Source organism: Felis catus, chromosome E2 (assembly GCF_018350175.1).
Source record: "Felis catus isolate Fca126 chromosome E2, F.catus_Fca126_mat1.0, whole genome shotgun sequence".
NCBI classification, from domain to species: domain Eukaryota; kingdom Metazoa; phylum Chordata; class Mammalia; order Carnivora; family Felidae; genus Felis; species Felis catus.
This window is the reverse complement of record NC_058382.1, coordinates 6,299,139-6,318,983: the sequence shown is the minus strand read 5'-3', so window position 1 is coordinate 6,318,983 and position 19,845 is coordinate 6,299,139. Positions and strand designations below refer to the sequence as shown.

Sequence of the window (19,845 nt, the reverse complement as noted above, 5' to 3'; positions counted from 1 at the left end):
TCCCACTGCCGAATCCCTGGCAGCTATCTTGTCAGTTCCCAGTGATTGAATTTGTCTTCTAAGCTAAAGGACCCTGAATGAGAACAGGTTAGATGTATCACGTCAATTGCAATCCAATATTCTCCTCTTACCATTAGTTCTAAGAAATGTTGGCTTAATGTTTTTCTTTTACTAAGAGTTTTCCAGAGGTTGAACATATAACTTTTAAAGAGCCCTCATAATGTAAAATCAGTCCTGTGAAGGCACTCATGTGAGTGAAGCCTTCATGCTTCACAAATCTGTGGGGCTGGCACTGCCGTGGCTGTAATTAGCAGATGAAGAGAACATACACACAGAAAGGTTAAGCATTTGTCAAAATTTGCTCCTTAGGGCAGAGTGGGGACTTGAAATGGGTGGGCTGTGTCAAAAATCCAGAAATAGAATTAAAACACCCAAATCAACACATAGTAAGAGTTTATTGTGCATGTGAGAAATGTTCATGAACAGGGAGTTTTCAAAATTAAAACTGATAAGAAGGCCAGGGGCGTAATGTTACAGGATGGCTTGTAAAGGGATTACTGTGGTTGGTTATTACAATGGGGGTTTCCAGATGACAAGGGGTTGGTTAAAGGTGATTGTCTTATGCCATTTTTAGGAAGATAAATTTTTATGATTATCAGAGGCATTCACAAGAAATAACCTATATTTTGCTTATGTTCATGAAATAAGCTAGATTTTAGTTTTTCTTATGTGGCTTCAATGGTTTTGTCTGCTCAGGGAATTTTCAAGTCCAGTATCCATTCTGTATGTAATTTAATGGCTGGTAACAAATACAGGGCATTAAACTACCACTCTACTAAAAGCTAGTTCATCAAATCATCCAACTTTCTATTAGTTTTCATTTTATACCTTGTCAGCTGACTTTAGATGTTTGCATTGTCAGTGTCAGATATAACAAGTTTCCATTTATTTGTAAAGCTCTATAGGCCAGTATCAATTATGAATAAAGCTTTAGAAAGCTTAGGAAATGTAGACGCATTGCTGGCAACAGAATACTACAGGAACCTGCTCCGTGACAAGTTATGTATGATGGATGCAAGACCGGCCTGATAATAGAATGGCAACGAAAAGGCTCATTTGCTTTTATATCAAGAACACAAGTATAATGGCACCTATCACAGAAATTGTGGAATCATCAACAGCATTCCTTACATTTGGGGACATAAAACACCCATATATGACAAAATACTGTAGGCCAGAAACTGAATTATTATTTTTAGATCCCATATCTACTATTAATGTCAGAGTTAACTAAAATTATTTGCACCGATGCCATATTCATAAACGATACATGTACAAGATGGCAGGCGTAAAGCATGAAATCTTGTGTATTTTATAAATTGATATAGTAGATTTTTGGATTATAATGAGAATATAAATACTTTAACAGACTTCATTTTTTACATCAGTTTTAGCCTCACAGCAAAATTGAGCGGAAGGTACAGAGACTTCCCATATACTCCCTATCAGAATCCCACATTAGCATGGTACCTTTGTAACAAGATGGTAGGAGCCAGGCAGTTGCTACGTGAAACACATAGTTATTATGTGAACCTTTCCTTTAATGTTCCTCCCCTAAATTTAAGAGGGAACATAGCTTCACCATAATCAATAGACTGCAGAGTTTTCAAGAGACCCATTATGGTCTCCATTAATTGTCTCCAGAGTTAGAGATAATCTTTCCATTCAAGTCATTACCATTTGGATACACCTTCTGTGTGGGATCAGATAATTCCTACAAATTCATCGTACTCTTTATTCCAAGCATGGAGGTATTATAGATGCACCTCTGGTAATCCTGAAATTTTGGTCTGTGATTCCTGTAAAGTAGGCCAGAATGGCAGATTGGTTTCACAACTACATCCTTAAGCACCTTAAAACTCAGTTTTTATTATTACATTAAATACCACCAAACTCTGCCAGAGAGGATTTTACTACATTGCATTTGAAGCCATCAGGTAGGATGTAGAACTCCCATCTCTCTTTACTAGCTCATCCAATATCTCAGGAATTCTCCTTCCTGTGTGCTTTGGCACTGGACCAGGTTTAAAACCAGAGAATGCCTTTTTCTGACAGAGTCACCTATGCAGAATCCTGATAGGCCTCCGTCCCGTACAGATTCTGCCTCTCAAACTGAAAGAGAAAATACCCGACTCTTTCCTGCTGCCAGGAGAGTGGGCTCAGTGTGATGGTCACTACAGGCAGCCAGACCCTGACATGAGTTTGCAATTCTGTCAGATCATCTCCATCAGAACTGCAATTACCATTTCATCTGTGGCCGCAATGGGAGCACAGGCTTGGGAGTTGAGAAGACTTTTCTGAAACCTTTTTTTCCTGTTGCTAATTACCAAAAACAATTACAAGTTTCTAGTTAGCGTCTCCTAAGAGTATTGGAGTAATTTTGAGAGGCTCTTTCTTCTCCATTATCCCTGGAGGCAGACGGGGTCTCATAGGAGGGACAGCAGGAAATGCCAGGGCCTGCTGTGTGAGGAACTGGCAGCCATTACATGTGTCTCACTGGGATCTTTGCTTCCCCAAGCACTTTCCCCAATGTCTAGTTCTTTCCCAGGCCTCATTCCACTGAGCGTTTAAGTCATTCGCAGAGAAATGGAATGAGACCAAATACTTAGGAAGGGCTTTCAAAGAGATGCAAATAGACAAAGAACATGATGCCAGCAGTTTACAAACTGAAACCATTGAACTCAAACATCAGAGTCCAAATTTGGACTCATTTGCACAATTAATTGCCAATTATTAATGGAAATTTTGAAGGAAAATAACCTTTACCATTGTCGACCTCCCTGTAATGATAGGAAGTGGTCACAGAACAATACCCACAGAAGGAAGAGAAAAGGTTCTAAAAGGGCCCCTCACAAGTAAAAGCAGTGGGATCAGATGGCTTAACAGGGAGATTCTACCATTCCTAAAACCATCATATTAGCCAGTGTTACTTACCTAATTCCAGAGCAGCAAAAGGTTACCAGTTCTCCACACTTTGGCTAAATTTGCAGCATGAGCACTTGATGCTTTGATAATTAAGAAACATAAATTCGGAGTTCAGGTTGGCTCTTTGATTTTTCTTACACACAAATCCACAATTTGATCCGGATTCACCGTCCAATCACCCCTAGTTTTCAAGTCAGGGTTTGGAGCTACAATGGTGGGCAGTCCAGACCACACACACACACACACACACACACACACACACACACATTCATTTATACACTTCCACAAAGACACAATTGCATGCACACTCATGCAGTGAAATACACACTCATATGCATTCACACACACGCACGAACACTTACTGTGGCATCACCTTAGCTATACATTCATTCTGGAACACACCACACACAAACTTGCAAACACAGCCTTGACAGTTACTCCTTTTCATAAAACCACACAGAGTCACCCAGCATGTGTACATCTCAATAGCATGTTCTCATACAGAAGATTTATTTTTTTTCAATTTTTGTAAATGTTTATTCATTTTGAGAGAGAGAACGCATCAGTGCACATGCGTGAGTGGGGGAGGGACAGAGGGAGAGAATGCCAAGCAGGCTCCACACTCATCACGGAGTCAGACATGAGGCTTGATCTCCCAAACCGTGAGATCATGACGTGAGCTGAAATCCAGCCAGACATCTAGCCAACTTAGCCACCTAGGCGCCCCCCAGAGGAATAGTTACACCTCCATACCTCTGGATGCCTAAAAATGGGGCCTTCTCTTTCCACCCTTTATAGTCCTAATCCTGCAATAGCCTACAAAAGCAGTATTTATAATATGCAGCCTTTTAAAAATGCTATAAACAATACCAGCTTAGGTCAGGACATGTGGTAGGAACATTGGGGTGTGTAGGAGAGTGGCAGTGCATGGGTGAGTGACAGAGCAGGTGAGAGAGAGGACACAGGGAAAGAAGGACTTAGGGACTGGATGGTGGTGCAGAGGTCTTGCGAGTGAGGGGAGAAGAGAGGGCAGGAGAAGAAAGAAGGCAGAGGGATAAAGACTGTGTGCTGAATATCACAGGGGCATTGCCATGTTTGCGGGTACAGGGAGACAAAGTGTGCAGGGGAGTGAAGGGTATGAGGCATATTGGGTTCTGGGGAAAGAGGTGCAGAATTTCATGGCAAGGAAGTGGTTAAGGAGGATGAGCACCAAGTAGGGAAGATACTAGTGGCCTGTGGTTGGAATTCACAGGAGACCAGGTCTGCCTTCCATCTATTGTAGTGTCATTCTGTTACATCCCACCATCGAGAGAGTCCTTAAGTCTTCCAAAACATAGACTCCTCCTCCCCTGTGTTCTTTATTCCTTGTGGACATGAACCAACTCACCTGTTCCTTTTACCCAGCCCTGCCCTTCATCACTTCTGCCCATTGTCCCCTGCCAAATATCTCCTTGGTTCCCAGGACTGCTGTAGCCCTTATCACACAGCACCCAGTATGTGTTGCACCCTCCACTGCTTTGCACACTTACCCTCTGTGTGCCCTCAGATGCCTGAGTGCCCTTTAAACACACAACACCTTTGAACTTCTGTGTGCACTTACCTTCTGCACCCTCTTCCTCTGCGCTCTGTGTCCCCCAAACCCCATGCTCATGAACCACCTCCCTCTTACCCTTAGGCCCCCTTTCCTGTGCCTTCTCTGTCAGCCCTGTTCTCAGTCACACCCACACTCCCCACCTTCACCTCATGTGGCAGAGCTCATGGAACTTTTTTTCCCTAATTTTGAAGATTGTGATAAATCTTAAATGTAACATACATTTTACCGTCTTAACTGTTTTTAAGTGTACACTTCAGTGGTCAAGTGTTTTCATATTTTTATGCAACCTTATCACCACTTGTCCTTCCCCAGAACCCTTCATCTTTCAATTCTGGAACACCGTACCCATTAACACCCGACTCCTCATCTCTCTTCCCCCAACACCCTGGCCCCCACCATCCTACTCTCTGTCTCTATGATCTTGACTGTTATAAGCCCCTCATATAAGTGGGATCATACAGAATTTGTCTTTTTGTGACTGGCTCGTTTCACTTAGCACAATGTCCTCAAGGTTCATCCACGTTGTAGCAGGTGTCAACTTTTCCTTCCTTTTTAAAGCTGAATAACATTCCACTGTAGGTAAATATCACGGTTTGCTTATCCATTCATCGGTTGTTAGACACCGGATTGCTTGCACGTTTAGCTATGGTGAATAATGCTGCTGTGAACATGAGCTCATGACTATTTCTTCAAGACCCTGCTTCCGATGCTGCTTTTCAATATATACCTGGAAGTGGGGGTGCTGGATCCTGTGATAATTCTGCTTTTAATTTTTTAAGGAATTGCCAAGCTGTTCTCTACAGTGCCTGCTACTTTTATTCCCCACTCTCAGAGCACAGGGGTCCCAATTTCTCCACGTCTTTGCCCTTACTTGCTATTTCCCATTGTTTGTTTGTTTGTTTTATAGTAGCCTTCCTAGTGGATGTGCAGTGCTACCACATAGTCATTTTGATTTACATTTCCCTAACCAATTATGATGTTCCATTTGCTTTTTTGCCATCTGTATATCTTCTTTGGAAAAATGTCTGTTTGGGTCCTTTGCCAGTTACTGAATTGGTTTTTGTTTTTGTGTGTTTTTGTGTTTTTTTGTTTTTTGGGTTTTTTTTTATTGTTGAGTCTTAAGAGTTCCCTATGTATTCTGTATATAATCCCTTAACAGATACATGAATTGCAAATATTGTCTCCCACTTTGTTGGTGGCCTTTTCACCCTGTTTATAGTGACTTTTGATGCACAAAAGTTTTAAATTTTCATATACTCCAGTTTTTCCTATATTTTCTCTTGTCACCTGTGCCTTTGGTATCATACTCAAGAAATCATTGTCAAATATACTGTCATGAAGATTTTGACCTGTGTTTTCTATAAGGAGTTTTATTGTTTTAGGTCTTAAATTTAGGCCTTTGATCCATTTTGAGTTAATTTTTGTTTATGGTGTTAGGTAAGGGTTCAACTTGACTCCTTTGTGGACTTGGACTTGGTCCTTCCTTTTTTTTTTTTTTTTTTTTTTCCCCGTATGTGACCCTTTCTGCCTTTAGGGATCATGAAAAAATAAGAGCCTCTCCCAAACACTACAGTGGTCTCTTTGGAGATACTCACAAGAAACTTGTAATTGTTTTTAGTAATTAGCAACTGGGAAAAAGGTTTTCAGAAATGTTCCCAGGTCCCCAAGCCTGCACTGTCATTACCACTACGGGAGAAATAATAATTGCAGTTCTGAGAGGAGGTGAGATCACATATTGACAAACCTCTGAGTCTAGCTGCCTCCCTCCCACCTGTACTGGCTGTCCTGCCTGATCCGCACACTGAGCCAACCATCCTGACAGTGGGAAGGATTCCAGTGAGTATTTTTAATTCCAGTCTGAGAAGCAGGGTCTGCAAGGAAAGGAAGTCTGAGTAAGCGCTCAGGTCTGGAGGAGAAATAGATCTAGTGGCAAAGCCAGACATAGAGGTGGAATAATTCCTTAGCTAAGAGCTGAGCTGGTAAAGAGAGATGAGGGTCCTAAATCCTGTGCCCAATCCCTGATGGCTCCCGATGTAATTTAGTGTGATCGTCACTGAGGACAGTTATTCGTGAATAATCCCAGTGATAATGAAATCCAGCCTTTAAGTGCTTAAATGTTGTAGTTATGAAATGAATACACTCTTCACATTTCCTCACAGGAATCATAGATTACATTTCAGTGTTGTTAGAGGTATGCTTGTAATACCACCATACTTATAATAAAGAGTACGATGAAGTGATAAGAATTATTTCAGCCTGTGCAGGAACCACCTATCTGCATTTGTTTCTGGAATACAAATGTTTTTGATCTAAGTCTGGGCCTAGGAGGCACTTCATGAAAACGGTACTCGTGTCTCTAAAACACCTGTGAGTTGATTATGGCCAGACTGATTTCTGTGTTGAAGTTAGAGAAGAAGCATTTAAGGAAAAGGTAACTTTAAATTATGGGTTTGAGACAAGAGGTGTCAGGACCACATGATTTTATTTTTGTTTTATTTTACTTTATTTTATTTATTTGTTTTATCATGGTAAGAACACATGAGATTTACCTTCTTAACAATTTTGTAAGTGTACAACCCAGTATTGTTAACGGTGGGCACAATGTTATACAGCGGGTCTTCAGAACTTACTCATTTTGCATAATTGAAACTTCATGCCTGTTGATCAGCAGCTCCCCATTTGTGCCTCCTCTCCAGTCCCTGGTAACCACCATTGTACTCATTGATTCTATGAGTTTGACTCTTTTGGATTCCTCACGTAAGTGGAATCACGCAGTATGTGTCTAATGACTAGCTTATTCTACTTAGCCTAATGTCTTTCACATTCATCCGTGCTGCCCTGTATTGCATTATTTCCTTCTTTTTTAAGGCTGAATAATATCCCATTGTATATCTATGCACCACACTTTGTTGTTGTTTTTTTTAATTTTTTTTAAATTTATTTTTGAAGGAGAGAGAGAGACAGAGCATGAGCGGGGGAGGAGCAGAGAGAGAGGGAGACACAGAATTCAAAGCAGGCTCCAGACTCCATGCTGTCAGCACAGAGCCTGATGCGGGGCTCGAACCCATGAAACGTGAGATCATGACCTGAGCCGAAGTCGGACCCTCAACTGACTGAGCCACCCAGGCGCCCCTGCACCACACTTTGTTTTCACTCATCCATTGATGGGCATTTAGGTGGTTTCCATGTCTTGCTACCGAGAATAGAGCTAGGGCAAACAGTGGGGTGCTAATATCTCTTTGATTCTATTCTTAGTTCTTTTGGATAAATACCCTAAAGTGGGATTTCTTGAACACATGGTAGTTCAGGTTTTTTGTTGTTGTTGTTGGTGGTGGTGGTAGTGGTGGTGGTGGTGGTGGTGGTGGTGTGTGTGTGTGTGTGTGTGTGTGTGTGTGTGTGTGTTTGTGTTTGAAGAAACTCCACACTGTTTTCCATAGTGGTTGTACCATTTTGCATTCCCACCAACGGTGTACATAGGTCCCAGTTTCTCCATATCTTCACCAATAGTTGTTGCCTTTGATTTTTTTGATAATAGCCATCCCCACAGGCGTGAGGCGATATCTCAATGTAGTTTTGATTTGCAGACATTGAGTGTCTTTTCATAAACCTGTTTGCCATTGGTATGTCTTCTTTAGAGAAGTGTGTTCCAAATGCATTTTGTGTTCTTTTCTCTGGTTTAATAATATTCTAACATCAACCCCAAAGTTCACTACCCATTTCCCTTACATTTCAACTTACATAATGCACATACCTCTTTCAACTTACACGACACACAGTCTCACCTTGTTGCCAGTATCTTCATTTAACGTAGGTATTAATAAACAGATAAGCACTTGAATCAAAATTATTAATGATTTAGTTTCTATCCTACACTGTTTTATCATATATTAATGTTTTGTGCATCACAGTTTAGAGAACAAATAATTGTTTTCCAATAGCTTCTTTGACAAATGACATTGTATTTTTCTTCCTATACCAGTGTGACAACAAATGAGTCTTTCTAATGTCAAGCTAACATTGAACAAACCCTACATTCATTCATCTGACTTGGACTTGGGGCAGGTTCCCGTGTGATAGACTGTAATTAGTGAATCTGCATTTTATTAGAATCTCTGAACCTTTATTCATGTTTGATATTGACTTTTAGACTAAATCAGGAGACATAAAAAATTGTTCCAACCAAAATTGTAAAATAAAATACCAGTATTGTAAAATAAAATGGCAGAGCAGTAAAACAAAACTAAATCTAGGTCAGGATTACTTGAAAACACAGCTGACATGATTTGTTAGTGCACATAGTGGTTAAGGCTCTGTCTTTCATCCGGTCTAGCCAGGTTCAAGTCCCTTTTGGGCCCCTACCTAGCAATGTGGATTTAGATTATTCAAACTCTCTGTATGAAAGTCCTCCTTATGGTGAAAATAGTGGCAGTGTCTCCATGAAAAACACAAAGAAGATATCGTATATATGGCATTATAGCGGCCATACGTTATACATCGTAAGTGCTATTTAAAGGTTGTATGTTTAACTCTGGGAAGACCTTTAACCAAACAAAACCTGTAGTAGATCCTATAGTGAGAGTAATGAATGTCTGTTAATATATAATAAATGGAGCCCACACTTCATATTCTCAGGCGGGTTCTCCTGGCTCTGAAGACAAATACCAGTTAGTGGTAACTGGCAGAATGGTCTCCAGAGATTTGGCAATAGAAATGGACTTCTTATAACAGACTAAGTTGTAATCACGGGCATTTCCTGCCTCTTTATCATTAGACCTTCCTTTCCTTCACTGAAGGCAAATTGAAATCCACAGTTTGATTTTCATACATCTGCTTATAACCCCTCCTCAGGCATTCTATGCAAAGGTGGCTCCTAGATTTATGGCAGCTTTTAGGTTGAAGCATTTCCACAATGACTTTGGATGCAAATTTGTTTTATTCCCCCACAGAGGTGGCACAGTAGGCCACTGACATCATCACCTTCCTGCATGTCTCCACCATCACGATCAGCATCAACTCCAGGTGGGCAGAATAAAAAAAGCTCCCAAATATATTGAGGTTTCTGTTTTCCTCTGCTGGATCCTGTATATGCTGTATAAAATTCTTCTTATTTATGTAAGGTCAAACACAGCAGCAAAGACATAACAAAGCTCCAAAGATTTCAGATACCGTTCTGCTGAATTTCGTGACAAAATCACAGGTACTCCCTATGCAGCATTGTTATTAGTCCTTTATGTTTCTTGTTGGGGCTCGTGATCTAGGCCTGTGGCTCTAAGTTTCATCCTGCACAGACACAATCAGCAGGTCACACATATTCACAAGAACAACCTTTCCCCAGCTACTTCCAGTTTTTTTTGGTGGTGGTGGGGGGTGGTGTTGTAGATTTTTTAAAAAATTGGGGCGCCTGGGTGGCTCAGTCGGTTAAGCGTCCGACTTCGGCTCAGGTCATGATCTCGCGGTTGGTGAGTTCAAGACCCATGTCAGGCTCTGTGCTGACAGCTCAGAGCCTGGAGCCTGCTTCAGATTCTGTGTCTCCCTCTCTACCCCTCCCCTGCTCATGCTCTGTCTCTCCCTGTCTCAAAAATAAATAAAAACATTAAAAAATTTTTTTTTAAATAAAAAAATTAAACACACACACACAGGATATAAGTGCACAGCTCAGTGGAATTTCACAAACAGGATGTGACCCTGTACACAATGCCAACATCAAGAAACAGAATTCTGCCATTCCCTCAGAAACTCTTGTGCCCCCTTTAAAGTACTGTCCCGAAGGGGCGCCTGGGTGGCTCAGTCAGTTAAGCATTCGACTTCGGCTCAGGTCATGATCTCACGGTTTATGAGTTTGACCCCTGCATCAGGCTCTGTGCTGATAGCTCAGAGCCTGGAGCCTGCTTCGGATTCTGTGTCTCCCTCTCTCTCTGCCCCTCCTCTGCCCGTGCTCTGTTTCTCTCTGTCTCAAAAATAAATAAAACATTAAAAAAAAATTAAAGTACTGTCCCCAAGGGTATACTTCTGCTGCATATATTCATAGACTTGGAGTTCTTGGGAATAAGTTTACAGCCATTCTAACATTTAAGAGATTAGATCACTGTTGCCTGTATTGCACTTTCTATAAATGGAATCATACAGAATGAACTCTCTCATATTGGCCTTTTTTCCCTCAGTCTGATTTTGTGAATTTATCCATATAGTTGCATACAACCGGTTACTAGCAGTCATTAGCATTGCTGTATAGGACTCCATTATGTGAATATCACTTGATTGACTCATTCTACTGTTAATGGGCAGGTGGGTAGTTTTGAGATGGGAGCTACTATGAGTAATGGAGTAGTGCTGGCATATAAACTCTAATAAGTCTTTTGGTAATACCTGTACAAATTTCTGTTCAGTAAATTTGTAAAGGTGGAATTGTTGAGACATAGGATTACATCTGGTCAGCTAAAGTAGATACTACCACACAGTTTTCTAAAATGTTTGTAGCAATTTTAACACCCACCAGCAGTGTATGAAAATCTTGGTTGACCCACAACCTTGCCAAAACGTGGTATTAACTCACTTCATTTTAGCTTTCTGGTCAGTGTATGGTGGTACCAAGTAGTGGTTTAATTTTAATTTTCCCAATTACTAAGGACATTGAACATGTTTTGGACATGTATTACCCATTGAGTAACCTCTTTTGAAGTTTCTGTTGGGAAGTTTTGTCCACTTTTTTCTATTGTGAGCCTGTAAGCGTTCTTTGTACTATACACAATCTCAATCTCTTCTCTCTCTCTCTCTCTCTCTCTCTCTCTCTCTCTCTCTCTCTCTCTTTCTCTCTCCCATGTGTGTGTGTGTGTCTTTTGAGGAGAACCGGCTCTTAATTTTTATAATTTACTTTGTCATGTCACATATACAGTTAATATGCTTTGTGCTATGTTTTTATCTCAAGGCCACAGAATATTCTCTTTTTGTTTTTCTATAAATGTCATTATTTATCTCTAAAATTTAGATGAGCAATCCATTCAGAATTGATTTGTTGTATGATATGGGTAGTTACTGTGGTTTTCTTTTACCTAATATGGCTAGCAAATTTCAGTTTATTCTGAAAATGTTGTATTACGCTCTCTCTATATGCTTTTGCTTATCGTAGCTTCACCCAGTTATGATCACCTCGTTCTTAGTGCTGACTTTTCCATGGAGTATACTGGAAAGTTTCTCCATTTACTCCTGTCTCTTGGAGTCTTTGGCAATCTCACAGGACCACAGAAGTTATTCTTGGTATCAGATTCTTCAATGAGTCTCTTTGCTCAGAAGAATGATTGTTACTACTATTTAGAGGAAAATGTGCTAAATGACAGAATGGCCCCCAGGGATTTGGCAATAGCAGTCATCTTCTTATCACAGACGATAGTTGGAATCCTGGGCAATTTCTCTCTTCTTCACCATTATGTCTTCCATTACCACACCGAAGGGAGGTTGAGACCCACAGAGTTGATCCTCATGCACCTGATTACAGCCAACTCCTTGACGATGCTCTCAAAAGGTGTCCCCCAGACATTGGCAGCTTTTGGGATACAATATTTCCTCAATGAGTTTGGATGCAAACTTCTTTTGTATGTTCAGAGGGTGGGCAGGGGTATGTCCATTGGCAGCACCTGCCTCTTGAGTGTCTTCCAGACCATCATGATCAGCCCCATGAACTCCTGTTGGAAGGATCTTAAAACCAAAGCCCCAAAGTACATTGGCTTCTCCATTTCCCTCTGTTGGATCCAGTTCATGTTTGTAAATTTAATTTTTCCTATGTATGTGTTATTTGCATCTAACAACTGGCACATGAAAAACATCACAAAGAAACGAGATTTGGGGTATTGTCTTTCTGTAGATACTGAGACAATCACAGTTTCTGTATATGCAGCATTGATAGTATTTCCTGAAGCTTCACTTTCTGGGCTCACGATCTGGACCAGCGGCTCCATGGTCTTCGTCCTGCACAGACACAAGCAGCGGGTCCAGCACATTCATAGCACTAATGTCTCCCCCAGATCCTCTGCTGAGTCCAGAGCCACCCAGAACATCCTCATCCTCGTGAGCACCTTTGTGTCTTTCCACTTCCTCTCCTCCGTCTTTCATGCTTGTATTGCTCTTATTTATAATCCCAGCCGGTGGCTGGTGAACACGGCTGCAGTAATTTCCGTGTGCTTTCCAGCCATCAGCCCATTTCTGCTCATGAGACAAGACTCCACAGTATGTAGGCTCTGCTTTTCCTGGATAAGGAACACAAAATCCCTTAATCTTACAGAAAAAATGTGAATTGTATGTGTCTGAGCAATGCCCAGTTGTTTATTTACTCCCCCTGCTGGAAAAGTCAATACAGAACCTAGGAAGTAACCACATGACTCTCCAGCGTGGACACTAATGGGCATTGGTGGTTGCATCACCTGGTTGAAATGGGCCATATACTGGCAGACTGGAAGTGGACAAAGCTGTTTGGCCTCATTCTGATGCCTAGTATTTGGAATATAGCCGTCTTAATGAAATGCTATTGAGGGAAATTGAGTGGATTTGATTCTAGCTTCTTATCTGTTGATTGGAGTGCTTCACTCAGGGATGTACTCATAGAAAACTCTGCCAGAGTTTAATCCTGTGAAAAAATGGGTTATCAATATTGTTGGAAGGCAATTCTCCATGGGTTTCTCATGTATGTGCATGTCTTGTGGGCAGAGGCATGGGGAACTTTTGTTCTGGACTGTTTTTCATAGATGTTTGTATAAAGAAGTACCTTTGAAGATAATAGATTAGTGTCATCCTTTGGAGCAGTGGACAGATTAATTTGTTGTACAGGAAAATAAGAAACTTTAGCCGAGAAATGGCAATGACAAAGGTGACAAGAATTTTGGAGATCTGAGGAGAAAGTTAAGCCTGAGAAGTCTGCTCGAACATCCAGTGGAGTCCTGAGACATAGTGAGTTAGAAAATCCTCAGAAGTTGAAAGGATATCTGAGTCCTCATCTAAGAGCTTCAGGAACCACACCATCTCCCCTCCACAATAAGTGCTGGTTGCCACCATTCTAGGAAAGTCATTCCTTGAAAACATCTTACTGGTGAGTTTAAACTAAAACTGGAAGTAGATGCCCAGAGCCAGCTTCAAATATATCCCACTGTAATAACCTTGCTTGAGATACGTATCAGCTTTTAATGTCGCATGGCTTCATTCTCAGACTGTGCTCAGAAAAAAGGTGATAGCCTCTCAGGTGCTATATGTCTGTGTGGAGGACAGAGGATGCACGTTTATTTGGAATCCTATGCCCCAAAGCTGCATGTTCCAAAGGATGAGAATTTAGCCCCAATTGAATGATGATGATCCTAGAAGAATCCTAGGATGAATGGTGATTCTAGGAGACTGAAATCAGTAGGGCATTAAGGAGAGAATGTGAAATGATATGTCCCATTCAAGAGGGAAATCCTCCTGCCCCAGACAAAAGTGTGGTTCAAAACCTTGTGAGTGAGACAATCCATTCCTGCCACAGAAAGGGCACACTCTCCCAAAACTTGAAGTCAAAAAGAAGATGAAACATATGTATCAGTTACTGCAACCCAGAAAACAAATAATCTGACCTTTTTTTTTTTTTTTTTTTTTTTTTGGCATAAAGCCAAGTCAAAGTCAGCTTCTGACAGAGGTGAAATCCACTTGAAATCAGATCTTTCTTTGTGAACAGTAGAGACTCTGAAATTCGGGAAAGTGAGACAGTCATTGGCCCAATCCCAGGGGAGAAGCTGTGCTTTTCATATGGACTGCAAATCTGGGAGGAGAGTCAGTTCAAGGAGTGATTCCTGTCCAGACAGTGCCCATGGATGGACACATGAGTGACCGCAGGGATTCTTCCTAACTCGAACAAAGGACAGTGATGAGTGTTACATTCAACGTCCAAAAACCCACCTCTGGGAGCCGGAGATCTCTCCTCTTTACAGGTTCTCTCTCTCTCTCTCTCTCTCTCTCTCTCTCTCTCTCTCTCTCTCTCATATCAACCCAGAACTTCACTGGGGATGTGAGATTGCACAAGCCTGGAATTGCAGTGCAGATGCAGGAAAGAAAGAAGAGAAGGGTGAACTACTTTTCAAAAAAAAAATAGGAAGCTCCAGTGGTGCCTTCATTTAATTCTCCAAGCTGGAAACTAGGAGCCTTGTCTAGAGGTGGTAAAATAAAGGGTAAAGAGATTTTTTGTTAACGTCTATTATTGAGAGACAGAGAGACACAGAGCGTGAGCAGGGGAGGGGTAGAGAGAGAGGGAGACACAGAATCTGAAGCAGGCTACAGGCTCTGAGCTGTCAGCACAGAGCCCGACGCGGGGCTCCAACTCACGAACTGTGAGATCATGACCTGAGCCAAAGTCGGTCATCTAACCAACTGAGCCACCCAGGTGCCCCAAGGGTAAAGAGATTTTATGGGAAGGTGAAAAGAATGCCCTTTTGGGTGGAGTCCAGTACCTTTAGGATCTGACAGCATCAGGAACTGGGGTGCAAGGACAGAAGTTCTATGAGCATAACATGAAGGCTCACACAGGTGCTTTCACAGGGAGAATCCCCTGTGGGACTCACAGGATCCCTGTGAGGAATGCAGGCAACATGCCATCTCCCAGGAGGAATCTGACAAGCAGGGAAGTTAACATTTGTCCAAAGTCGGGACTGAAAGTTCCACTTCCAAACCCAACCAGCAGTCCCCCCACCCTCCACTGAACCTCATCCTCCCCCAGTGGAAAATAGCCTGTGCTGACTCCCTTCTCCTGATTCCCGTGGATGGGCAGGCATAGTACGGGAGACATGTCCCAGCCTCTGTTTCCCTGCTGTGGCCTCCCTGTAAGGGCTCTGCTCCCAGAGAGAGTCAGGCCACAGCAGCTGACATCTCAGAGACTGGGGACCTGGGATCCTATTGAAAGAGATTAGGGGTGCTCCTTGGAGGTCCCAGGATTGATCAGGCAGACCCTTAACTTTGTGTCAGTTTTCCTGGGCTGCCATAACAGAATGCAATGTTCAGTGTGGCTTAAAAAAAAAAAAAAAAAGCCAGGTATTTTCTTCCACAGTTCAGGAGGCTGAAGGTCCAAGATACATCAGAAGGTGTATTTTCTTGTGACATCTCCTTGGCTTACAAATGGCCACCCTTTCATTGTGTCCTCCCTTAGTGTGTCTTCTGTGCATGCAGAGGTCTGGAGCCTCTCTGTGTCCCAGATTGCCTCTTATAATGACACCACTAAGAGTGGATCAGGGCTCACCCTAATGTACTCATTTTAACTCCGAGAGCCTTCAAGGTTCTAACTCCAAATAGAGTCACCTTCTGATACTGGGATTTAGGACTTCAGCCTATCAATTTGAAAAGATCCAGTTTGGTCATTAACACTCAGCCTGCTGGACCCTTCAAACTCATGTCCTCCAGGAAAATCCACTTCCCTCCCCATACCAACAGCCCCAAGGTCTCAACCACTGTATAATCCACTCTAAGTCCCAAATCTCACCTACTATCATCTAAGTCAAGAGTAATTGAGATTTGAGACATGATTCATCTTGAGGAAAACCTGTTTTCTTCCAGCTATAAACCTGTGAATGCAGACACATTCCCTGCTTCCAGAATACAATGGCATGGGGAGAGTTTAGATATTCCCATTCCAAAAGAAGGAATTGAAAAAAGGAAATGGGTCACCTGTCCCCAATAAGTAAAAAATCTAGGAGGGAAAATTCCCTTAGATTTCAAAGGCTTGAGGGTTATGCTCTTTGACCGGATGTATTGTCTTCTGGGCCTAGCGGGGTGGTGTCCCTGCCATGCAGCTTCCCCTGGAATGCCATTGTCAGGTGGGAATCCTGTAATACAGATAATCCTTAATATCCTTAATAGTCTGCCCCCTGCCCCCAGTATCTCCTGCTGTGTAAGGTGTTCCCTTCCCAGGCATCCAGGTGTCCCTCCTCCTCTACCTCAGAATGTTCCATGTCATTACCTATACTTCAGCTTTCTTGCGGCTATCCCATAGTTTACTCAGATGTTTTGCCTGGAAGAACCAGGCACAAGAGGGCCGGTATCCTATACAAATTGGACCAGAAATGCATTTGACTCACAAGTACAGATGGTGAGATCCACGTTTGTCACCGTTGGAGAGACAGGTGACAGATGAGCAAGGGCAGGAAGTTAGAATGATCCATGAGGAATGGGTTGGAGTTGGAGACCTCAGCCTGAAGTCATGTTGGCTCTGTATGGACACAAATCGCCCCCCACACACATTTCTACCTATGTGCACACGAGCGGTTCAGCACACACACGTACGTTTTCTTGGTGTTTGAGCTGAGAGGGTGTGAACACAGTGACACCCAGGAGCAGTGAGCATACCTAGTGTCCATGCCTTGGTCCATGACACGGTTCCCCCACGGCAGCAGCCAGGGGCTGCCTGGAGAGACGGTGCAGCCTGGACTAGGACAGGACGTGTATGAAATCAGCCTGCAGAGCTGCGGTGCCGTAAGTCAGGACATGCTAAACAACTCGGTTTCTAAAAATGGGCTATGTCAGAGGGACACGGGAGTCACCCGAAAGAGCTCCTCATGGTCAAGTTGGAACACCTTGATTTTATTTAAAAAAAATTTTTTTTAACATTTATTTATTTTTTAGAGACCGAGAGACAGAGCATGAGCAGGGGAGGGGCAGAGAGAGTGGGAGACACAGAATCCAAAGCAGGTTCCAGGCTCCGAGGCATCAGCACAGAGCCTGACCTGGGGCTCGAACTCACGAACCGTGAGATCATGACCTGATCAGAAGTCGGCTGCTCAACCGACTGAGCCACCCAGGCGCCCCATGAAGTTGGATGTTTAACCGACTAAGCTACCCAGGTGCCCCTATATTTATTTATTTTTGAGAGGGAGACAGAGACAGAGTGCAAGCAGGGGAGGGCAGAGAGAGAGGGAGACACAGAATCTGAAGCAGGCTCCAGCTCTGAGTTGTCAGCACAGAGCCCGATGCGGGGCTTGAACCCACAAACCGCGAGATCATGACCTGAGCCGAAGTCGGACACTTAACCGACTGAGCCACCCAGGCACCCCGGAACACCTTGAATTTAAACAAGAGCAGAAGAGGCAGTATTGGTTGTAACTCAGTATCAAACAGATGTGGAGTCTAAACTGATAAGAGGAAATCACTGAATAAAATAATAGAGAAAAAAATATCTCCTTTTCTGAAGAGTCCACATAGTTTATGTAGAAATTTTATCCTTAAGAAAGTAGAACATATAATCCCTATTGTAAAGGTGGGCTGCACACAGTGACTCCTTTGCAATGAGTACAGTATGAAAAGGGGACACCTAAGTTTCGATGACGGGTCCTCATGCACATGACCTTATCCACAGATCGCAGCCCAAGAAAGGCAGGGCGGTCCTTAATCTGTCTGCCACAGTTTTCCAAGAGGTACACTTAACAGCTAGACCCCTGGCAGCAGCCCAGGAATCTGACATGTGACCGATGAAGGAAACAACTGCCTCTGATTTCGGATCTGCAGAGCTGGCATTGAGACTAACCAGACCCAGTGGCCCAGGGGACACTGTTAGGGTGCAGCCTACCTAAACCATCAGTGAACAAGGATATACATTTAGGGCAGTCTTAGAATTGAAACTTCCTAATGCCAGTGACTTTGGCTACACCATGGAAAGTTTAAACTTTCCTCTTAAGGGATAGGTCCCACTGATTCTTCTCAAGCTGACATGTTGCTGGGACCCATCTGTCTTCATTTGTGAATATACACTTTCCAGGGGACATGGAATTTTGGTGCCCTTCTTTCCTTGTCAGAAATGGAGTCCATGTTGACACTTTCCAAAATTGGTTTTTAAGAGTGAGTTTTGAGGACAGCTCACTAAAAAGCTAATCACTACCTAAAAAAAAAAAAGTACATCGTGTAGTTGTGTTGTGGAGGCACCAAACTCATATACCGGTGGGGCTTCTAGGTGGGGTCTGCCTCCCTTTGCCAGAGGTTCCAAATGACAGACTCATTACTCACAGAGACTTGTGCCATCTCCCAAACTCCAGGAGTCCAGGAGGGGCTAGACGCCCTTTTATGTGATGGGAAGCCAGAGACACAAGGATTTTTTTTCCTTTACTCCTGGGTGGATTAAGCACTGTGAACCTGTCCATAGATTTTCACTTTAATTTTCACTGGAAAATAGGACTCTCAATTTGGTGGGGTTATAACAGCCACACATATTGGCATAAGACAAGGTGATTGAGACTGAAGCCTCTAACTTGCCAACGGAGAGCACATCATGTATGTAATGAAACTTTATTTGGTGATCATGTCTCCTCTGACTCCTCTTTGCTGTGACAATTTATCGGATTTTCCTCATTTTTGACAATCATAATAAAGACAAACCTTGAAGTATATGTTACCTGATATGTAACTGCTGTGCTACATTGTTAAAGTGTTTTAAATTCCATACAATATTTTTCACTTTTCTACTTCAATTCTTATTTTCAATGTTATTCTTATTTTTGACTATTCTTATTTTCTACTTCAATTCCTGTAGGTCTTGAAAAACCTCTTACAAACAAGCATACATTTGACCCCTTTCCTTTGGAAGTTGTACCGTTAGTATTTGTTGGTTTTTCAACCTAGAAATTTCAGCATGATTTGAAAAACTAATCAGTCTTTTTGGCTAGTACATTAAACTCTTTCTTGACAATGTAAGGACATTATGCATAAATCTCACAAGAGCCCATGATTTTATTGGTGATATATGTTTTTAAATACCTACAGCCCTTTAATACAGTACATAGATCAACAACACTATGCCCACTGATCACATTTCTGCATGCAGCGCAGACATCAATGCACAGAATATCATCAGACCCCCAGAAGCCCCTATCTGCTGTCCCTCTCAGTCACCACTCGTAGGGTAAACACTGCTGGGACCCCTACCACCATAGGTTATTTTTGCCTGTTTGGTATTTTATATAGTAGAATAATAGAGCATGAACTCTTTTGTATTTGACTTTTTTCATTATGTTGTTTGGGAATTTATCCTTCCATATTATTCATCCCCTGGCATTGCTGTATAGGATTCCATTTTAGGAATATCAAACAACTAATCATTCCACTGTTACCAGGAGTGAATCTAGAGAAACAAGATTTAAGGAAGAGATTTCTGAATGGGTTCTTGAGTAGAAACCAAAGAATTAGATTTCAAATCCCTTTAGATTTAAAAATGCAAAAGAGAGCACTGATAACCTATCACGGAATATCTTCCCTCAACACTCCTAATCAGCTACTTAAAA

The 19,845-nt window shown here is 42.2% G+C and overlaps 1 protein-coding gene and 1 pseudogene across 1 annotated transcript; both read left to right on the top strand.

Annotated features, from left to right (window-relative positions):
* On the top strand, positions 9,263-9,973 carry FELCATV1R-PS56 (vomeronasal 1 receptor felCatV1R-ps56 pseudogene; annotated as a pseudogene).
* FELCATV1R13 (vomeronasal 1 receptor felCatV1R13) lies at positions 11,915-12,865 on the top strand. Its single transcript, NM_001167485.1, has one exon. It carries the CDS (start codon positions 11,915-11,917, stop codon positions 12,863-12,865), a length of 951 nt encoding a protein of 316 aa, NP_001160957.1.
* Positions 12,866-19,845: the final 6,980 nt, after the last annotated feature.

Coding starts and splice junctions, on each gene's coding strand:
- FELCATV1R13 (NM_001167485.1), top strand. CDS start 11,915: ATGGCCCCCAGGGATTTGGCAATAGCAGTCATCTTCTTATCACAGACG.